This window comes from Chiloscyllium punctatum, chromosome 13 (genome assembly GCF_047496795.1).
Source record: "Chiloscyllium punctatum isolate Juve2018m chromosome 13, sChiPun1.3, whole genome shotgun sequence".
NCBI classification, from domain to species: domain Eukaryota; kingdom Metazoa; phylum Chordata; class Chondrichthyes; order Orectolobiformes; family Hemiscylliidae; genus Chiloscyllium; species Chiloscyllium punctatum.
The window spans coordinates 103,646,010-103,666,047 of NC_092751.1; the positions used below are offsets into that span (position 1 = coordinate 103,646,010).

Below are 20,038 nucleotides of genomic sequence, written 5' to 3' on the forward strand. Positions count from 1 at the left end.
ACAGGCCTCCAGTCTGAAAAACAACCCTCCACCACCAACCTCTGTCTTCTACCTTTGAGCCAGTTCTGTATCCAAATGGCTAGTTCTCCCTGTATTCCATGAGATCTAACCTTGCTAATCAGTCTCCCATGGGGAACCTTGTTGAAGCCTTACTAAAGTCCATATAGATCACATCTACTGCTCTGCCCTCATCAATCTTCTTTGTTACTTCTTCAAAAAACTCAATCAAGTTTGTGAGACATGATTTCCTATGCACAAAGCCATGTTGACTATCCCTAGTCAGTCCTTGCCTTTCCAAATACATGTACATCCTGTCCCTTAGGATTCCTCCAACAACTTGCCCACCACTGAGGTCAGGCTTACCGGTCTATAGTTCCCTGGCTTGTCTTTACCGCCCTTCTTAAACAGTGGCACCACGTTTGCCAACCTGCAGTCTTCTGGCACCTCACCTGTGACTATCGATGATACAAAGTCCCACAGCATTAGTCTGGGCCTCAAGATTACTGGACCAAAGACATTACCACTCTGCCTATATTTGCTAATGAAGTAACTTTGAACAGGGTGTAAACTATTCTTCCTTTCCTAATCCCACGCTGAGAGGTAACTTACACTGAGTACTCAAGCTTCAAAATACTTAAACAGGAGCTACCATCCAGTCATTTGAGCTGTTGTCATTCAATAAGGTCATGGCCGATCTTTCAACTCTTTCCATATTCCCACATTGTCACCAGATCCCTAAATTCCTATCATATTCTATTCCATTCTATTGATCTTTGGCTTGAACATCCTGAACAGCTGAGCTTCCAATGAATTGCAAAAGAAGCAAAATCTGTCGAGTGAAGAACGCTCTGCTCGGATCAATCCTTATGGACTGACCCTTCATTTGAGACTTAGTTACAGAATCCTTGATCGGGGAAACAGTCTTTAAACTTTATTCATGGGATATGGGTATCACTTAGTCATTATTTATTACACGTCAATAGTTGCCCTGGAGAATGGGATGGTGGTGAGCTTCCTTTTTGAACTGCTGCAGTACACTTGGTGTAGGTGGACCCACAATGCTGATAATGAGGGAATTCCAGGATTCTGACCCAGCACCACTGAAGGAACAGTGATATATTTCTCAGATGAGATGTTGAGTGGCCTCGAGAGGGACTTGCGGGGGTGGTGGTGTTCCCATATATCCGCTGTCCTTGTCCTTTTAGATTTAGATTTTATTGTCATGTGTACTCAAATACAGGGTACGGTGAAAAGTGTACATTGTTGTCACACACAGGGCCATCTTGGGTACAAACAGCTAGGTACAAAATGCTAGATACAGAAAAAGAAAAATAAAGAAAGAAATTAAAAAGTTCAGCACTATGGTCTTCTTAGCAGAACAGTAGAAACATAAAGCTAAAATGTCAGACATGGGCTTGCAGATGCTCCAGGCTGGGGTTGCCCCAAGAGGGCTTCGCTGTTCCCCTGCGCTGGGCTGAGAGCTGCCCTGGAATGCCAGGCTTTGTCGCTCCTCGTGAAACTTCAGCCCTGACCTTCGGCTGTATCACCGCTGACTGCTCTCCGGGCTGGTGCTAGACCCAGCCTCTGTCACACTCCGTCACTGCCTCTACACCCTCCAAACGGTGAGTAAGAAACAATAAAGGCTAAAAAAAGACAAAAAGGAAAGAAAAGAGGAAAGCAGGTGGAATGGATGAGATTCGGGCTGAAGAGCTGCCTACCCCACCCGCCACCACCTTCAATCAGCTGCTTCTCTGATGGAAGTGGTTATGAGTTTGGAAGGTGCTGCCTCCAGAGCTTTGGCCTCTCATAACCTTTAAGTCTTTAAGAATTTTATACATTACTTCTCATTCTCCGAAATTCCAGTGAATACAGAGGTCGTTTACTTTGTCACTTCTAGTACAATAAACCTCTTCTATGTGGAAGCAATTGGCATCTTACTCCTTTATAGATTTTCCTATCATTTGCTCCCCTCCGTACCTCTGAATTGTATTTGTGATACAGAGTCAAAGGCTTCTCTGACGTCCCATGTAACACAGCTTTATCTCACACCCCCTCAGAAAAAGCACTAGAAAGCCAGAACGCCCAGACCCAAATGTTTTTTGGAAAGATTTATTCAGTTCCACTTGCCTTAATTAGATTGTTGGAGGTTCACACTCTTCAGTATTCCCTGTTAAAATCAGGTCTGTGCTCATCAATTCCTTTCTTTCCCTCAATCTCACCAGGTCAGAATGCTTATTGGGACAATGGAGCTGCCTCATGAAAAAGCAGCCTTTAACCTTGCTGTGCTTTACACAACATATTCAGAACGCAAGTGACAGCCCCCCAGGGCTGAATGGCCTACTCCCATTCCTGTGACAATCTCTTGCAAAGTTCAAGTCACTTTAAACATTGAGAAAACAAGGTCCAAACAATCCTCCTCGTCATCTGAATGTCAGAGATGAGCTCAGAGTTTTAACATTTTACTCCATCTTTCTCAGATTTAATCTGGATTAAGTCATCTATGATTGATGGATTACAGTGCATGCCGCACCATTGTCTCCACAGCCAGGGAAGACAAACTCCTCGTTATTTTCAACTTTGTGGGACTGATCTCCCAATGGCATCTCGGACCTTCAACTACGAGGGGTCAACATTATCAAAATCCTGGGTGACCCATCACAATTAGAGTTTGCTCTTCTGAGTATTTGAGAAGCCATCCTGGAGTCTCCAAACAGCACACAGCCGATCGTTCACTTGGTTCAGTTGCTCAAAGACCGCAGCATCCCTTGTTTGGTTGTAACGAGCAAGTAGAGGTTGTAGGACAGTGATGGGAAGGCTGAAGTTCAGGTGGGGATAGGAGGCCCCTGCACTGTTGTTCTGTGCGTTGCTAGATACAATGCCTGTATGGAAAGATCACATCAATTTCATACAAATGCAAAATAGTGTGACAGCGTCGTAGGCTGAGGGGTGACCTTATAGAGGTTTATCAAATCACAGGATGCTGCCGGGTAGTATATAAAGAGTTATAAAGAAAGACTGCATAGGCTGCAACTTTTTCCACTGGAGAATAGGAGGTTGAGGGGTGACCTGACAGAAGTTTAGAAAATCATGAGGTGAATAGATAGAGTTAATGGTCGCTGTCTTTTCCCGAGGATGGAGGATTTCAAGACCCAGGGGGCACATTTTTAAGGTGGGAGGAGGGAGATGGTTAAAAAAAAGACATGAGGGACAAATATTTTACACAGAGGGTGGTTCGTGTGTGGAATAAACTTCCTGAGGTCGAGGCGGATGTGGGTACAATTACAAAGTTAAAAGACATTTTGATAAGTACACGTCTAGGAAAGGTTTGGAGGGATATGGGCCAGAAACAGACAGGGTAGATTAGTTTAGTTTGGGATTATGTTTGGACAGGAGAAAGTGAGGACTGCAGATGCTGGAGATCAGAGCTGAAAATGTGTTGCTGGAAAAGCGCAGCAGGTCAGGCAGCATCCAAGGAGCAGGAGAATCGATGTTTCGGGCATGAGCCTGAAGAAGGGCTCATACCCGAAACGTCGATTCTCCTGCTCCTTCGATGCTGCCTGACCTGCTGCGCTTTTCCAGCAACACATTTTCAGCAGCGATTATGTTTGGACAGGACTGGTTGGACCAACGGGTCTGTTTCTGTACTGTATGACTCTGAGGGGCATGGATAAGGTGACTAGACAATGTCCTTCTCACAGGGTAGTGGAGTCCACAGCTAGAGAGTTTAAGGTGAGAGGGGAAAGATTTAAAATGGACCTAAGGGGCAACGTTTTCACAGAGAAAAGATTGAGCTGCCAGGGGAGGTGGTAGAGGCTGGTGCAATTACAACATTTAATGGGCATCTGGAAGGGCAAATGAATAAGAGGGGTTTAGAGGGACATGGGCCAAGTGCTGGCAAGTGGGATTGATTAAAGTAGGAAATCTGGTTGGCATGGACGAGTTGGATCGAAGGGTCTGTATCCATGCTATGGATCACTATGACAATATAAAACGCTGAAGAAACTCAGCAGATCTGGTAGCTCTGTGGAGGATAAATAGAGTTAATATTTTGAGTCTGATATATCTCTTCTTCAGAACTGACATATTTTCACCCTGGAGGACGTTTCAAGATGACGAAACTCCAAAGGTGGCTGTGTGATACAGAACAACCTCGGTTATCCATAGTTAGACGGTCTTGCCAATGGCTAAAGGTATAGAGTCATTAGATTGGATTACTTACAGTGTGGAAACAGGCCCTTCGGCCCAACAAGTCCACACCGCCCCGCCGAAGCGTAACCCACTCATACCCCTACATCTACATCTACCCCTTACCTAACACTAAGGGGATTTTAGCATGGCCAATTCACCTGACCTGCACATCTTTGGACTGTGGGAGGAAACCGGAGCACCCGGAGGAAACCCACGCAGACACGGGGAGAACGTGCAAACTCTACACAGAGAGTCGCCTGAGGCAGGAACTGAACCCGGGTCTCTGGCGCTGTGAGGCAGCAGTGCTAACCACTGTGCCACCGTGCCGCCCTTTACATCATAGAGATGTACAGCTCAGAAACAGACCCTTCGGTCCAACTCATCCATGCCGACCAGGTATCCTAACCTAATCTAGTCCCATTTGCCAGCATCTGGCCCATATCCCTCCAAACCTTTCCTATTCATATACTTTTTTATATCTTTCCGCTCTCACCTTAAACCTATGCCCTTCAGTTCTGGACTCCTGCACCCCAGGGAAAATACCTTGTCATATTGTACTTTCTCAACAAGTGTCTTGACTCAGCTCCCTTCTCTCCCCATCACTGCCCAGTCACTGAGGTTTGTTGTCAGGCAGGTCACATGACTGCTACAGTCCTCTGTTCTATCACCAGTTAAAACAGACAGCCCCGAAATAATAACTACCTCATAGACTTCATCTTTCTAACCACAGACCATGACTCCTTTTTTTTTCAGTGATGTTCACTGTGAAGTAAACACTGGAGAGGAGAGCAGGGAAAACACCCCTGCTCCGCTTTGAATAGTTGACAAAACATTGTCCTCTACAGTCCCTAATTCATGAGGTGATGACACATTACGTACCCAGTAACTCTCCGCTGCTTGTTCTGAAGACAGGTCCCCCACTGGCCCCAGCATGAACTGCACAGGTTGTCTGAAGCATCGCTGGCTGCTGGTCCACTGTGATCACAGCAGAAAGCACACCAGCTGTCACTGAAGGCCCACAGCTCTGGCCAAACACCCCATAGGCAATGACACAGACATCTTCTCCTGTTGGCGAAGAGACAGTTTCACTGAAGGCATTGCGTCGAATAAACAGATTAAGGTGATTCAGGCTTTACTGATGTCTTTGCGTCCCCAGAATCTCCTCCCAGCCCTACTAGTGGGTGGCACGGTCGCTCAGTGGTTAGCATTGCTGCCTCACAGCGCCAGGGACCCGGGTTCAATTCCACCCTCGGGCAACCGTGTGGAGTTTGCACATTCTCCCAGTGTCTGCTTGGGCTTCCTCCGGGTGCTCCAGTTTCCTCCCACAGTCCAAAGGTATGCAGTTTAGGTGGACTGGCCACACTAAACTGCCCATTGTGTCCAGGGATGTGCAGGTTCAGTGAATTAGCCTTGGGAAATGCAGGGTTGCACAGGGTGGGCCTGGTTGGGATACTCTTTGGAGTGGACTTGCTGGGCTGAATGGCCTGTTTCCAAACTGGAGGGATTCCATAATACATCAAACTCAATCATCCTATTGCTTCAGCTGTTTGTCTAGTTTCCCCTTTGAAGTATTCACCTCCTGCACCCACTGCGATAGCCAGTTCCACATTCTCACATTCTCCTGGTAAAGGATTTTCCTGGTAAAGGATTCTCTAGGTAAAGGATTTTCCCCTAAAATCCTTATAGAACCTATTAGTCTCTGTCTATCAACTCATTCAATTACCTTGAACACACGATAAGTTGGTACTGCAGTTTCCTCACAAGTGGAAACATCTTCTCTACACCTTTCCTATCAACTCTCATTTATAGTTTTAAAGACCTTTGTTAGTTCACCCATTAGTCTTTATGTTGTTATAGGAAACAGCCCCAAGGTTAGAAATTTAATTTGGGGAACGGAAATGGATACTATCATTTTGGCTGCTTGTTCAGTCAGTGACAATCCAATATTGTTCGAGACAAATTTCTAGCCCTCTTGTCTGTTTAACCTTCCTGATATTGATAAACTCTCAGTTCTGGGGGCTGTCCTCGCATCCTTTTACTTTCTCTAGGGTTTTCCTGTTCATCTGGATCCGTTATGTCTTATGGAGATCGGAACTGATTGTTCATAGAATCCCTACAGTGTGAAAGCAGGCCATTGTCTGATTTCGCTGCTTGTTGGATGCTGCCTGAACTGCCGTGCTCTTCCAGCACCACTAATCTAGTATTTGGTTTTCAGCATCTGCAGTCATTGTTTTTACATTGTCCCCATCAAGTCCACACCACCCAGACCCACCCACCTGTACCCTATCCCCATAACTTTGTATTTCTCATGGCCAATCCATCCTAACCTTTGGACTGTGAGAGGAAACCGGAGGAAATCCACACAGACACGGGGAGAACATGCAAACTCAAACCCGGGTCTGTGGGGTTATGAAGCAGCAGTGCTAACCATTGAGCCACCGTGCTGCCCCTGTTGTTTAACCCAGTTTTGATACACATACAACACAATTTCTCCAGTTTTCAATGATGTTCCGCTGGAGAGCAAACCCAGAGCACAATTTCTTGTTTATAGGTTTGTTCCCCTGCATTGTTACAAGTTTCTGAATCTGCTCCCTGGGGACCCTTTTGCTACTCTACCCCATTCAGATTTTTGTCTCTGCAAGGAGTATGCGACCCCTTAGTCCTATCAAAACACACAATGCCACATTGATCAATACTGCATTTAATTCCCATTCACATATCCATTTGTGAAGATAAAGGATACATAAACAAGAAAACTCAAGCTTGTAACATGGAAATCAAAACTAGGATGCTATTATATCAATCTCTGTTTGTCTCAGAAATGGGCATAATCATAGATTTAACAGTACAGAAGGAGGCCATTTGACTCATCGTGTCTATAGCAGCAGATGTAATAAATAACGATCTGTTGAAGAAATTCAAAGCTTTTAAGATACGGTTAAGGCATCATCATCATCAATGTCCATTAAACGAATGAAGATGTGCTTAAAATCACAAGAACAAGAAATAGCTCTAAAAGTAACATCCAGCAAAGAAAATGTTAGTGGTTTGGCTGTTTGATCACGGCTGAAAAGCTACAGAGATCTCTTCAAGAGGGCAAAGTGCAGGGCAGAGAAAAGAGAGTTTGTTCTAGGCATGACTGAACGAACAGGCAGTGGTAATGGAAAACTGCAGCACTCTCAAAGCCAATTCACTTCAATCTTTGTCTTTTGCCACTGCCCTCTGTGATTTGAGTCAGGTCGTTCCCCTCCCGGTTTAGTTCAGCAAGTTTAGCAAATGGTTCAGGTAAACTGTGGCCAGGATATGGATTCCTGTGAGACGCCAATTCCCACTTGCCATTTGTCTAACCAACTACCCTCAACCTGGGTATGGTCAAATAGTCTCCACCTATCCCTAGAATAATGAGGTGGCATGTACCTGCAGAAGTGAGGTCAGTGTTTTAGCACATAGAATGTAACATTTAAATTCAATTTTAGTTTGAAGTTTGAATGTGTGTCACTGTACACAGCAAGATCCCACACACATGAACACAATAGATAAGCAATTTACTCCATGTTTTTGTGGAGCAGGAAAATCGATGTTTCAGGCAAAAGCCCTTCATCAGGAACACAGGCAGAATGCCTGAAGAGTGCCCCCACCCTCCTCTCATTTATCTCTCCACTCTTCAGGCTCTCTGCCTGTATTCCTAATTAAGGGCTTTTGCCTGAAATGTCGATTTTCCTGCGCCTCGGATGCTGCCTGACCTGCTGTGCTTTTCCAGCACCACTTTAATTTAGACTCTGGTTTCCAGCATCTGCAGTCCTTGTTTTTACTTCCAGGGCACCTACTTGCGGAATTCTTCAGAGAACCCCACAGTCCTGTGGCTAAACACTTCAACTCCCCCTCCCATTCTGTCAAAGACATGCAGGTCCTGGGCCTTCTTCATCCCCAAACCCTGACCACCCGACGCCTGGAGGAAGAACCCCGCATCTTCCACCTTGGGACCCTCCAACCACGTGGGATCAATGTGGATTTCACCTGTTTCCTCATTTCCCCTCCCCCCCACCTTATCCTAGATCCACCTTCCAACTTGGCACCACCCTCTTGACCAGTCCTGCCTGTCCATCTTCCCTCCCACCTAGCCGCCTCACTCTCCTCTCCAACCTATCACCTTCACCCCCACCTTCATCTACCTATCGCATATCCAGCTACCTTCTCCTCCAGCCCCACCCCTCCCCCCATTTATCTCTCAGCCCCCTTGGCCCACAAGCCTCATTCCTGATGAATAACTTATGCTCAAAACGTCAATTGTCCTGCTCCTCGGATGCTGCCTGACCTGCTGTGCTTTTCCAGCACCACATTCTTAACTCTGACCTCCAGCATCTGCAGTCCTCACTTTCTCTCCTATGGAGGAATAGTTGTCAGGGAAATTAGTTTCATACCTTGTTCAAAAACTAGTGCCTGTGACAGTGCAGAACCACTCCCCCACTCTCAGCAGTGCCCTGGAGTTAATTTGTGATTGAGTCCTGGGCTTGCACCCAGAAGCTGATGATGACAGTTGTACAACCAGCTAAAGGAAGTGAACAAAGATCTGGAGTTATCAGGAGGAAACAGCTGTAAGGGAACTGGAGCAGCCTGATCTCAACCCGTTTAGTTTTGAGTTAAGGATGGGGGTTTAAGTTCATGCTTCACAGACAGTAAACTCAATTGCTGCCCTCTCACAGCAACATTCTTCCCTGAGAGCTGGTCTCACAGTTACCTATTGGCCTCCCCGCATTGTCACAGAAGAGACTCTGTGAGAAATCAGCTTAGCTAGCATTGCCATGTTTTCTCTGTGCAACAGCCTTAACCTTGCAGTGAAGCCAATATTAGGTGTTAGCCACTGCTTAATGGGTAGGATTCTCATCTGTGACGTAGAAAATTGTGGATGCAGCATAAAAATCAAGGCCGACACTCGTTCATCAACATCGGTGGTCAGTCGCAGATGAGGGATGACTCTCTCCCACTCTTGGGGTGAGTCTGTACAGACTGTGGGGGCTACTGCAGGCTCAGTTACACTGGGGGCAGGTGGTGGTCGCGGGAAGGGGGTGGGTGGGACGTTGGTGTGGCAGCGCGATCCTTTCCCTGTCTCCACCCGGCTTCTGCTTTTTCCCAACGGCAAGTCTCCAGGGGCTCACTGCCTTCCCGGATGGTCCACCTCCACTTTGGCCAGTCCCGGGTCAGTGATTCCCAGGTTTCTGTGGGAATGCTGCACTTCCCCAGTGAAGCCTTGGGGGGTATCCCTGAAGCATTTCCTCTGTCCACCTGGGGCTTGCCTGCCGTTTCACAGCTGGGAGTAGAGCTGGGGACGACGTGTCCAGCCCATCACAGCCGATTGGGAGGGGGGGGGGGGGGGTGGGGTCAGTGCCTCAATGCTGGGGATGTTGGCCTGGTCTAGGAGCCTAGTGCTGGTGCGTCTATCTTCCCTGAGGATTCACAGGATCTTGCGCAGGCAGCGTTGGTGGGACTGCTCTAATGCCTTGCAGTACTCCAATGCAGTACTGAGAGACCCCTGCATTGCTTTAGATATTACCTTAAACTGAAGCATCTCAGGTGAGAGAACCCATGGGACCATTATAGGACAGTTAGGGGAGTTCTCCTGATTGTCCTGCTCAATATGTGTCACTCAACCAGATGATCTGGTCATGGTCACATTACTGTTTGCTGTGTGAACATTGGCTGCTGTATTTCCTACATCACAACAGTGGCTACGCTTCAAACAAAATTTGTCAAGTGCTTTAGGACATAGTGAAGTTGTAAGAAGTATTATGTATAAATTCAAATCTTTCCTCTTTATACTTTTATACGGCTATGCCAGTAGCTTCCACTCAACTAAGTGTTTTCCGAGGGAGACAAGCTCAGCTGCCAGACTGGTTTTCAGGAAGACTATGTAAATGTGACACCAGTATTGTTCTCAGCCTCATTACAGATATTGCCAGACAATATTCAAGGCCATTTTACACAGCTGTATTTGGATTCTGGGAGAGCTGTGCTGTGACCTAACTCCTGACATTTAAATCCAGCTCTTATCCTGAAGCTGACACACAGACAAAGTTTATGCTCAGTCAGCAGTTTGCACTTGCTAGTCTAGTTCAAACTAAACAGAACCATATCTGGTGCCTGGCCAGTGTTGCGCCTGGCGATGATTGTAAAATATTAAAAGAATTTAATTCCCCAACACCAACCTCTCTTACCCTGAAAAAATACACGTTGTAAGCTCAAACACTGCTTTAACCTCCCTGAGGCCTCCTCTCAAATGTAACTCAAGCCTGCTTACAAAAGACGTACAATCTGCCCTGTTAATGAATTAACAGACAGCAAACACTCCCCTGTTTAAATGGGTTCTCACACAGTGACAGGGAGATAAGGTTTTATCAAACCCTACAGTGTGCCTTTGTCCCTCAATCATTACAATGCAACGTCGTGCACTGTCTCTGCCTCATTTGTGCCTTTACTCGGGGAGCTCTCTGCCTCACAAGCAGGAGGTGAGCGTGTCACAAATGTGGAACATGATATTGTACATATCTGGGAGAAAGTACTTCAGTCAACAGGTAGCAATCTCCACATATCAGTCTGATTTGTAACTGAAAACCTGTGAGTAACTCACCCATGCTCCTCCAAAACCATGATCACTACCACCTAAAAGGACAAGGGTAAAGGCAGGAGGGAACACCACCACCAGCGAGTTCCCCTCCAAGCCACTCACCATCTTGAACTGGAAAGATATCATCGTTCCTTCACTGTCACTGGGTCAATCTGCTGGGCCTCCCTCCCTGATGGACTGCAGCAGTTCAAGAAGGCAGCTCACCACCAAATTCTCAAGAGAAATTAGGGATGGGCAATAAAATGGCCTACTCCTGCTTATGGCCTTAAAATGATGGCCCAGTCAGCCCTTCAACAAATAAAAACAAAACCGGTTCCTGAATTCAACAGTAGTCTCACATGCCCATAAATGTGCCAAGACTTGAGTGAGAATGTGTAAACTTAAAGATTGACGCCATAACTGTAAACAAAAAGAAAGAAATATCAACCATAAAATCACAGCATGTTTGTGGCACAGACAGAGGCCATTTGGCCCACTGAGCCCCCTAACCCAATATAATTTTAAAGCATTTGGTCCATTGCCCTGCAGCCTGTGGTGCTTGAGGCTGGTGAGTATCCAGGCAGCATTTTCATCAACTGCAGGTTTCTGGGTGAAACCATTTTCCTCATCTCACTTCTGACATTAACTTTAAAGGAATATTTCTCATAAAAAGAATCACTGGTTTCAATTCCTCAATTAAGCAAAGCTGCACCACTTCAATTAACACAAATTGTTGATTATTTAAAAGTGACTTTACAGTATGTTCCATAGAATCATGAAGGTAAGCTAAAGTCGCCATAGTCCCAGAGAACCGTGGGGCTGCTCTCATTCGAGACAGATGACTGGTAGTGTCTTAAGCTGAGGGTCACCCTGCCTCAGCTGAGGACAGAGGTTGAAAAGGAGAGTTCTTCAGTGGTAACCTCAGTCATTGTGGTAATTAAACCCCCGCTGTGGGTGTCATTCTGAATCACAAACCACCCATCCATAGAATCATACTGCACAGTACAGGCCATTCGTCCCATCAAGTTGGTACTATCAAAGCTACACTAAATGTACACTTGTCCCACTTTTCCACTTAGCCTAGGCCTAGTGGTATTATCACTAGAATATTAATCCAGAAACTCAGCTAATGTTCGGGGCACCTGAGCTTGAACTCTACCCTGGCAGATAGTGGAATTTGAATTCAATGTATAAAAAAACCTGAGAGTTAATGAAATGATTGCTGGGAAAATCCCATCATGTTCTCTAAAGTCCTTCAGGGGAAAGGAACCTGGTCTGGCCTGTATGTGACTCCAGCCCCACAGCAACATGGCCGACTCTCAAATGCCCTCTGAAATGGCCTAACGAGACACCCTGTCGTGTCAATTGCCATGAAGTCTCAACGAGGAAATGAAGCCAATGAAATGTCAGATCCTGGGGGGCACATGTTTAAGGTGAGAGGGGGAAAGGTTTAAGAGAGAAGTGTGAGGAAGGTTTTTTTTACACGAAAGGTGGTATGTGTCTGGAACGTGCTGCCGGGAAGGGTGATAGAAGCAGATATATTAGCAATGTTTAAGAGGAATTTAGACAGACTCATGAACGTGCTCGGAATAGAGGGAGACTGACCATGGGCAGGCAGATGACATTAGTCTAGAAGGTCATCACAGTTGGCACAGACATGTTTCTATGTTATACTATTCTATGTTCTATGTTTTAAGTTCAGCAGGTCTGGCAGAATCTGTGGAGAGAGAAACAGAGTTAACATTTCAAGTGCAGTGCAACTGTTCTTAAGAACCCAAGTCATATTGGATGTTGCTGTGACTGAAGGGTTTGCGTTATAGGGAGGGGCTGAATAGGCTGGAGCTTCTTTCCTGGTGCATTGAGGCTGAGGGGGTGACCTTTACAGAGGTTTATAAAATTGTGAGGGGCATGGGTAGGGTGAATAGACAAGGTCTTTTTCCTAAGGTAACTTTTTAACGCAGAGGGTGGTGCGTGTATGGAATGAACTGCCAGAGGAAGTGGTGGAGGCTGGTACAATTACAACATTTTAAAAGGCATCTGGATGGACATATAAATAGGAAGGGTTTAGAGAGAGATAGACCAAATGTTTTACAATATTTAAAAATTTGGATAAGTCCATGAATAGGAAAGGTTTGGAGGGATATTGGAGAGGAGCAGGCAGGTGGGACTAGTTTAGTTTGGGATTATGTTCGGCAGGGACTAGTTGGACGGAAGGGGCTGTTTCCGTGCCGTAAGAGTCTATCTCAGACTCAAAACGTTAACTCTGCTTCTGTCTCCATAGATTCTGCCAAACTTGTGGAATTTCTCTGTTTTTTTCAGCTTTCCAGCATCCACAGTATTTTGCTTTTGTTTGTCTGCTATTGTTAATTCTGGTTAAAAAAAATTGTTCTTGTATTATATTTCGTGCCTTTCCTTACCTTTGTTAAACCCAGAAGCAGCAACAGGTATCTCAACATACAGCAGGTCTTCTTCCAGTTCCACCAGTGCCACATCATAGGCTGAATTCTCTTTCGTAGCAAATAACACTCTTCCCTTCAATGTGAGGCGACTGTAGGTAAACAGAGGGAAGAGTTGAAAGAAATTTATTGGGGTCTAATCACAAGTGAGGGCCTAAAGGAGAGCAATTATTCTGAGATCAAATAGTATCGGATTTGTTGTAGCACACCAATAATGTTGGAGCACACACATTAATGACTTGGTCACATTGTCACATGCCAAAAAAAAATATTAAATGCCTCAAGGAGGGGCACAGGTAGATCCTTCTTTTAAAAATCTTTTCTTGGGTGTTTTCTTTTTTAAACTTTTAACGTTTCTGAGACGGGAATGGAGAAGGCAAGGTCCCAACTGGGGGCCATCGTGGGGCGGAGAGATGTGGATCAGAAGCTGGCATGGGGAGGCGATTCCTAGAGACGAGTCCCAGAGTGGAGGCCGGTGTGGGGAGGGGAATCCCAGAGTGGAGGCCGGTGTGGGGAGGGGAATCCCAGAGTGGAGGCCGGTGTGGGGAGGGGAATCCCAGACTGGAGGTTGGTGCGGGGAGGCAAGGCCCTTGCGGACTGGAGGTGAGGTCTTGAGTTTTGAAGCCCGGTGCAGTCTGGAGGCTTGGCGTGGTACAGTGTGGAGATGAGGGCCCGGTGTGGCCTGGAGGAGAGGGCCCGGTGCGGCCTGGAGGAGAGGGCCCGGTGCGGCCTGGAGGAGAGGGCCCAATGCGGCCTGGAGGAGAGGGTCCGGTGTGACCTGGAGGAGAGGGCCCGGTGCGGCCTGGAGGAGGGGGCCCGGTGCGGCCTGGAGGAGGGGGCCCGGTGCGGCCTGGAGGAGAGGGCCCGGTGCGGCCTGGAGGAGGGGGCCCGGTGCGGCCTGGAGGAGAGGGTCCGGTGCGGCCTGGAGGAGAGGGCCCGATGCGGCCTGGAGGAGGGGGCCCGGTGCGGCCTGGAGGAGAGGGTCCGGTGCGACCTGGAGGAGAGGGCCCGGTGCGGCCTGGAGGAGGGGGCCCGGTGCGGCCTGGAGGAGGGGGCCCGGTGCGGCCTGGAGGAGGGGGCCCGGTGCGGCCTGGAGGAGGGGGCCCGGTGCGGCCTGGAGGAGGGGGTCCGATGCGGCCTGGAGGAGGGGGTCCGGTGTGGCCTGGAGGCTCAGTGCGAGTACAGACTTGGTTGAAAGGACTGTAATTGAGCACTTTTCTTTCATTTTTGTTCTTTCGCTGGACTTTTATTTACTATCCTGTCAAATTTGTACCAAATATTTAAGCAGCTGTACCTAGATACCTTGTACCATGAACGAACACCAATGCAAACTTTTCACTGTATGCATTCAAATGCACATGACAACAAAGTTAATTCAATTTGATTCAAAGATCTTATAGATTTTGATTGAAACTTTATAAATTTTTTAATAACTTTTGACAGAAATATTTTGAACAAGTCCCTGATGCAATTGAGCCATCTCCATTCTAATTAGCTGCTTTATTTATAGCCACATAAGTCAGGTAACAGAGAGAGCCCTAATGTGCGTCAAACTGTATCTCATGTGGGCTAACACAGATATCAGCTGGTTTCTGTTTTACAAACTCTGCAAAAGATTTGTTTTACACAGGGTAACCACAAAACAGAAAAAGTGACATGTTGGCTGAAGCTGGTTGAGAAATAGCCTTTGGGCTTCACTAAATTGAGTTCAACCAAACATTTACATTCTTTGTTCCTGACTTGTACTCAGCCCCTTTCACCCATCACCTCTGAGCTCATCCTTCTTATGCCCCTAAACGTTGATTCTCCTGCTCCTCGGATGCTGCCTGACCTGCTGTGTTTTTCCAGCAACACATTTTTCAACTCTGGTCTCCAGCATCTGCAGTCCTCACTTTCTCCTGGTTGGTTTGCAAAGCAGTGTAACACCAACAGCATGGGTTTGATTCCCAATAACTGGCTGAGGTTACTATGAAGGATTCTCCTTTCCCCTTGCCTGAGGTATGGTGGCCCACTGGTTAAATTGCCATCAGTTGCTTCTCTCTCTAATGTGAGAACAGCCCGATGGTCTGGTAAGACTGTGGTGATACAACTACAATAGGGAAGTAAATCTGGAAATTAGCCTCTATGTGACCGATGTTTGGTTCAAACCCACATCTCCTGGTTCAGAGATGGGGAATGCCACCAAGAACTCTTGAAATCAGTTTTTTTTAAATGATTAGCTTTTTTTTTAATTAATCTAGATTTCTAATCAACCTGCCCAGAAATGTTATGACACACCTCTGGAACAGGTGGGACTTGAACTCGGATCGAGATAGGGACACTACCACTGCAGTGCAAGAACCCCTGAAACCAGTTCTTAAAAATATGCCCCAATGAACATCAGTTACTCTTAATCGTACCTCGTTAAAAATCATACAACACCAGGTTAAAGTCCAACAGACTTATTTGAAAGCACTAGCTTTCAGAGCGCTGCTCCTTCACCAGGTGCAGTGCTCCAAAAGCTAGTGCTTCCAAATAAACCTGTTGGACTATAACCTGGTGTGTGATTTTTAACTTTGAGAAAGTGAGGACTGCAGATGCTGGAGATCAGAGCTGAAAAATGTGTTGCTGGAAAAGCACAGCAGGTCAGGCAGCATCCAAGGAGCAGGAGAATCGACGTTTTGGGCATAAGCCCTTCTTCAGGATTTTTAACTTTGTCCACCCCAGTCCAACACTGGCATCTCCACGTCATGGTTAATCATACCTGGCACACATATGTCTGCACTCAATTAGCTCAGAATGAGCAACAGTAACTGTGAAAAAGATCCATTATGTACCATAGAACTATCCCAAAGTGTTTTGTGTTCAGTGAATAAAAGTGTAATGACTGTTATGTAAGAAAATCTGTCCTCTTCTGGCACAGTGGTAGTGTGCCTATCCCTAGATCAGGAGGCTCATGTTCAAGTCCCATCTGCTCCAGTGATGTGTAATAATAGCCCTGAACAGGTTGACTGGAAAAATAGGTTAAATTTAAAACAAAAACTGTCCACAATCAGAATTTTAGGCACACGCTATCATTGATTTTCTGACCACTGATGGAAATTTAAGGAGGTAGAGTTAATGGTAGCTGTTTTTTTCCCCAGGTTGGGGGATTTCAAGACTGGGGGTACATTTTTAAGGCGGGAGGAGAGGGATTTAAAAAAAGACATGAGGGGTAAATTCTTTTACAGAGGGTGATTCACATGTGGAATGAACTTCCAGAGGAAGTGGTGCCTGTGGGTACAATTACAATGTATGAAACATGTTTAGATAAGGACATGAATAGGAAAGATTGACAGGGATATGGGCCAGGAGTGGGCAGGTGGGACTAGGTTAGTCTGAGATTATGTTTGGCATGGACTGGCTGGACAGAAGGGTCTGTTTCCGTGCTGTCTGACAAGATTCGGGTTTTGAAGCACGTTTGTTCCTCGGGGTCCTTTCAAAAAGTGCAGACTCTCAGAGTTAACCCTTACAGACTCAACTCCTGGAGAGAGATCTAAATCTGCAATCTCCAGTTCAAAGAATGGATGTCATGTACAATTGCAACATTTAAGAGGCGGGTATATGAATAGGAAGGGTTTGGAGGGATATGGGCCGGGTGCTGGCAGGTGGGACTAGATTGGGTTGGGATATCTGGTTGGCATGGATGGGTTGGACTGAAGGGTCTGTTTCCATGCTGTACATCTCTATGACTCTATGTGCTGAGGTAACATGCTGTGCACATTGCTTGGTCAAGGAAGACTTCAAGGCTATTTTGTTTTTACAAGTTCAGATGTTATGCAGCTCCAACCACACTTATAGCAATACAACTGCTTGACTTAACCCTCCAGCCAGGTGTACAGAATTCCTACCTGCCCAAGTCAGGCTGTATGTTCACTTGGACAGCTGATGCCCAGCCCAGCACATGGCGACACGTGAGTATCAGTCTGGGACTGACCACCACCCCTGAGCCCCACACGCCATCGCACTCCAGAAGGGCAACTGACCCAAGCAGCCGGGTTAGGTCACCCTGCCACCTTGGACTGGGCACGGGCAGGTGACCAGACAGTGGGCAAAACGACATGATCTTGCCATTCTTGCCGAGTGCACCCCAAATCCTTCTGATGGCTTTGAGTATGCAGGTGATAGAACACACCAGGGTCAGTCCAACCCACTCCTGGGCCTTCCAACACAGTGGGGCCACGATTACACCCGCTAAATAGTACCGACCGTGCAGCTCGAGATAAACGCCACCTCCTTCGGTCCCGGGCAGACAACGGGCATCAGTCAGGATCACCGCGTTGCGCTCTCCGGCCAGATTACTCACGATTCCTTTACTGAACGTGTTCATGAAGACCTCTGACCAGAAGCTGGCGAACGGGGAAGCGCAGCTGAACAGGGTCTGCCCTTTCCTCAGGTGCTCGCTCCTCACACACTGGGGGGTCTCCCCAGCCTGGGCACCCCCTGCCCAGCCCGGGCAATGCAGCAAGGCGAACCAGAACAGACCATCGAGTTCAGCCTCCTGGTCATCCAGGTGGAAGCGCCAGCGGTCAGCCTCCTGGTATACACACTGGAAGGCTTCTCGGAATGCCTGGCAAGGGAATGCCACCAGCAAAGTGGCCGGGCTGGTGCCCCGGGACCTCGCCATGCCTGAGGGTGGCACCTCTGGGTGCAGCTCAGGGCTGGGGGTACCTGAGACAGGCTCGGGGGGGGTTTGGGAGCGTGGGCTGGGGTTGCCCGCAGGGAACTGCACCCGGATCTGCAGCTCCCCGTGGAAAGCCCCGGGCAGCAGGAAGGGCTGGCGGCTGAGCAGCTGGCGCTGCCCGAGGAATGGGGAGAGGATGTGGGCATGGCAGAGCAGCAGCCCCCGCTGGTCATCCAGGAGGAGACCGCTACAGCTCCGCGCTCCATCCCAGTCCCGAGCTCCGGGAGCTCCGGCTCCGCTCCGCAAACCCGCAGAGACAATACAACTGCAGCTCTCCGGGGAAAACATCTCAGAACGAACCGCAATCCCAATGCAAACTTTAATCTCCGAACCCGGAAGCCGATGCATTTACCATCCCTTCCCTCCCTCCCTGGTATCTGCAGCTTTCTCAGTCAATCAGCATTCAGCTTCCTCCCTTTTATCCTCTTCCTGGCTGGCCCAACCCTAATTACCCTTTGCTTGGCTTATTTCACAGAGTGGTTACGGAGTAGGCCAGAACCAGGGAGTCTCAGAATCCCTACATTGTGGAAACTGGTTTACTGCTGACTGCAGGGGATGAACACACATTTGTAAGGATGTTGGAGTCGAGACTTGTGGTATGCACTACACTCTAGACTCTGATCTCCAGCACAGATTGGAGTGGGGCTGGAAAAGCACAGCAGGTCAGGCACTACACTCTAGACTCTGATCTCCAGCACAGATTGGAGTGGGGCTGGAAAAGCACAGCAGGTCAGGCACTACACTCTAGACTCTGATCTCCAGCACAGATTGGAGTGGTGCTGGAAAAGCACAGCAGGTCAGGCACTACACTCTAGACTCTGATCTCCAGCACAGATTGGAGTGGTGCTGGAAAAGCACAGCAGGTCAGGCACTACACTCTAGACTCTGATCTCCAGCACAGATTGGAGTGGGGCTGGAAAAGCACAGCAGGTCATGTAGCATCTGGGGAGCAGGAGAATTGACGTTTCGGGCAAAAGCCCTTCATTAGGAATTCCTGATGAAGGGCTTTTGACTGAAGCGCCGATTTTCCTGCTCCTCGGATGCTGCCTGACCTGCTGTGCTTTTCCAGCACCACACTCTTGACTCTGAGCTCCAGCATCTGCCGTCCTCACTTTCTTCCATTTACAAGGATGTTGCCAGGGTTGGAGGGTTTGAGCTACAGGGAAAGGCTGAACAGGCTGGGGCTGTTTTCCCTGGAGCTTCGGAGGCTGAAAGATGACCTTATAGTGGTTTATAAAATCATGAGGGGCATGGATAGGATAAATAGACAAGGTCTTTTCCCTGGGGTGGGGTAATCCAGAACTAGGGGCCATAGGTTTAGGGTGAGGGGGTAAAGATATAAAAGAGACCTAAGGGTCAACATTTTCACGCAGAACATGGTACGTGTATGGAATGAGCTGCCAAAGGAAGTGGTGGAGGCTGGTACAATCGCAACATTTAAAAGGCATCTGGATGGATATACGAATAGGAAGGGTTTGGAGGGATACAGGCCAAGTGCTGGCAAATGGGACTAGATTAATTTACGATATCTGGTCAGCATAGATGAGTTGGACCAAAGGGACAGAGACACAGGAAGAAATATGCAAACTCTGTACAGATAGTTGCCCGAGGTTGGAATTGAACTCATGTCCCTGCTGTTGTGAGGTAGCAGTGCTAATCACTGAGCCACCCCAAGGGAAAGATGGCAGACTTCATTCATGGGATGTGAGTGTCGCTGGCTGGGCCAGCATTTATTGCTCATCCCTAAAAGCCTTGAGTGTAGATCAGAGTCAACCACATTGTTGTGGGTCTGGTCCAGCACATGTCGGCCAGACCAGGTAAGGATGGCAACTTCCTTCCCCAGAAGACATTGTTAACCAGATAGGGTTTTCTGACAATCGGCAATGGTTACTTGGTCACCATTAGTGTTGCTTTTTTTCTTTAAATTCAAGGTTTATAATTTTATTGAATTCTGATGCCAACACCCACCTTGATGGGATTTGAACCTGATTCCCAGAACATTAGCCTGAGATTCTGGATTATGTTAGTGAACCAGATGGGTTTTTCTTGACCAAGAACAATGGTCATCATTAGATTCATAATTCCAGATTT

The 20,038-nt window shown here is 47.4% G+C and overlaps 1 protein-coding gene across 1 annotated transcript; it reads right to left on the reverse strand.

Annotated features, from left to right (window-relative positions):
* Positions 1-1,193: 1,193 nt before the first annotated feature.
* tysnd1 (trypsin like peroxisomal matrix peptidase 1) lies at positions 1,194-18,273 on the reverse strand. Its single transcript, XM_072583531.1, has 4 exons — positions 17,115-18,273; positions 13,207-13,337; positions 5,068-5,253; positions 1,194-2,879 (listed from the first exon to the last, which is right to left on the reverse strand). The coding sequence occupies exons 1-4, from the start codon at positions 18,233-18,235 to the stop codon at positions 2,662-2,664; spliced, it is 1,656 nt and encodes a 551-aa protein (XP_072439632.1). The 5' UTR covers positions 18,236-18,273; the 3' UTR covers positions 1,194-2,661.
* Positions 18,274-20,038: the final 1,765 nt, after the last annotated feature.

Coding starts and splice junctions, on each gene's coding strand:
- tysnd1 (XM_072583531.1), bottom strand. CDS start 18,235: ATGTTTTCCCCGGAGAGCTGCAGTTGTATTGTCTCTGCGGGTTTGCGG. Junction 13,338..17,114: donor ATACAGCCTGACTTGGGCAG/GTAGGAATTCTG, acceptor GTTTACCTACAG/TCGCCTCACATTGAAGGGAA. Junction 2,880..5,067: donor AAGCAGCGGAGAGTTACTGG/GTACGTAATGTG, acceptor CTTTCCATACAG/GCATTGTATCTAGCAACGCA.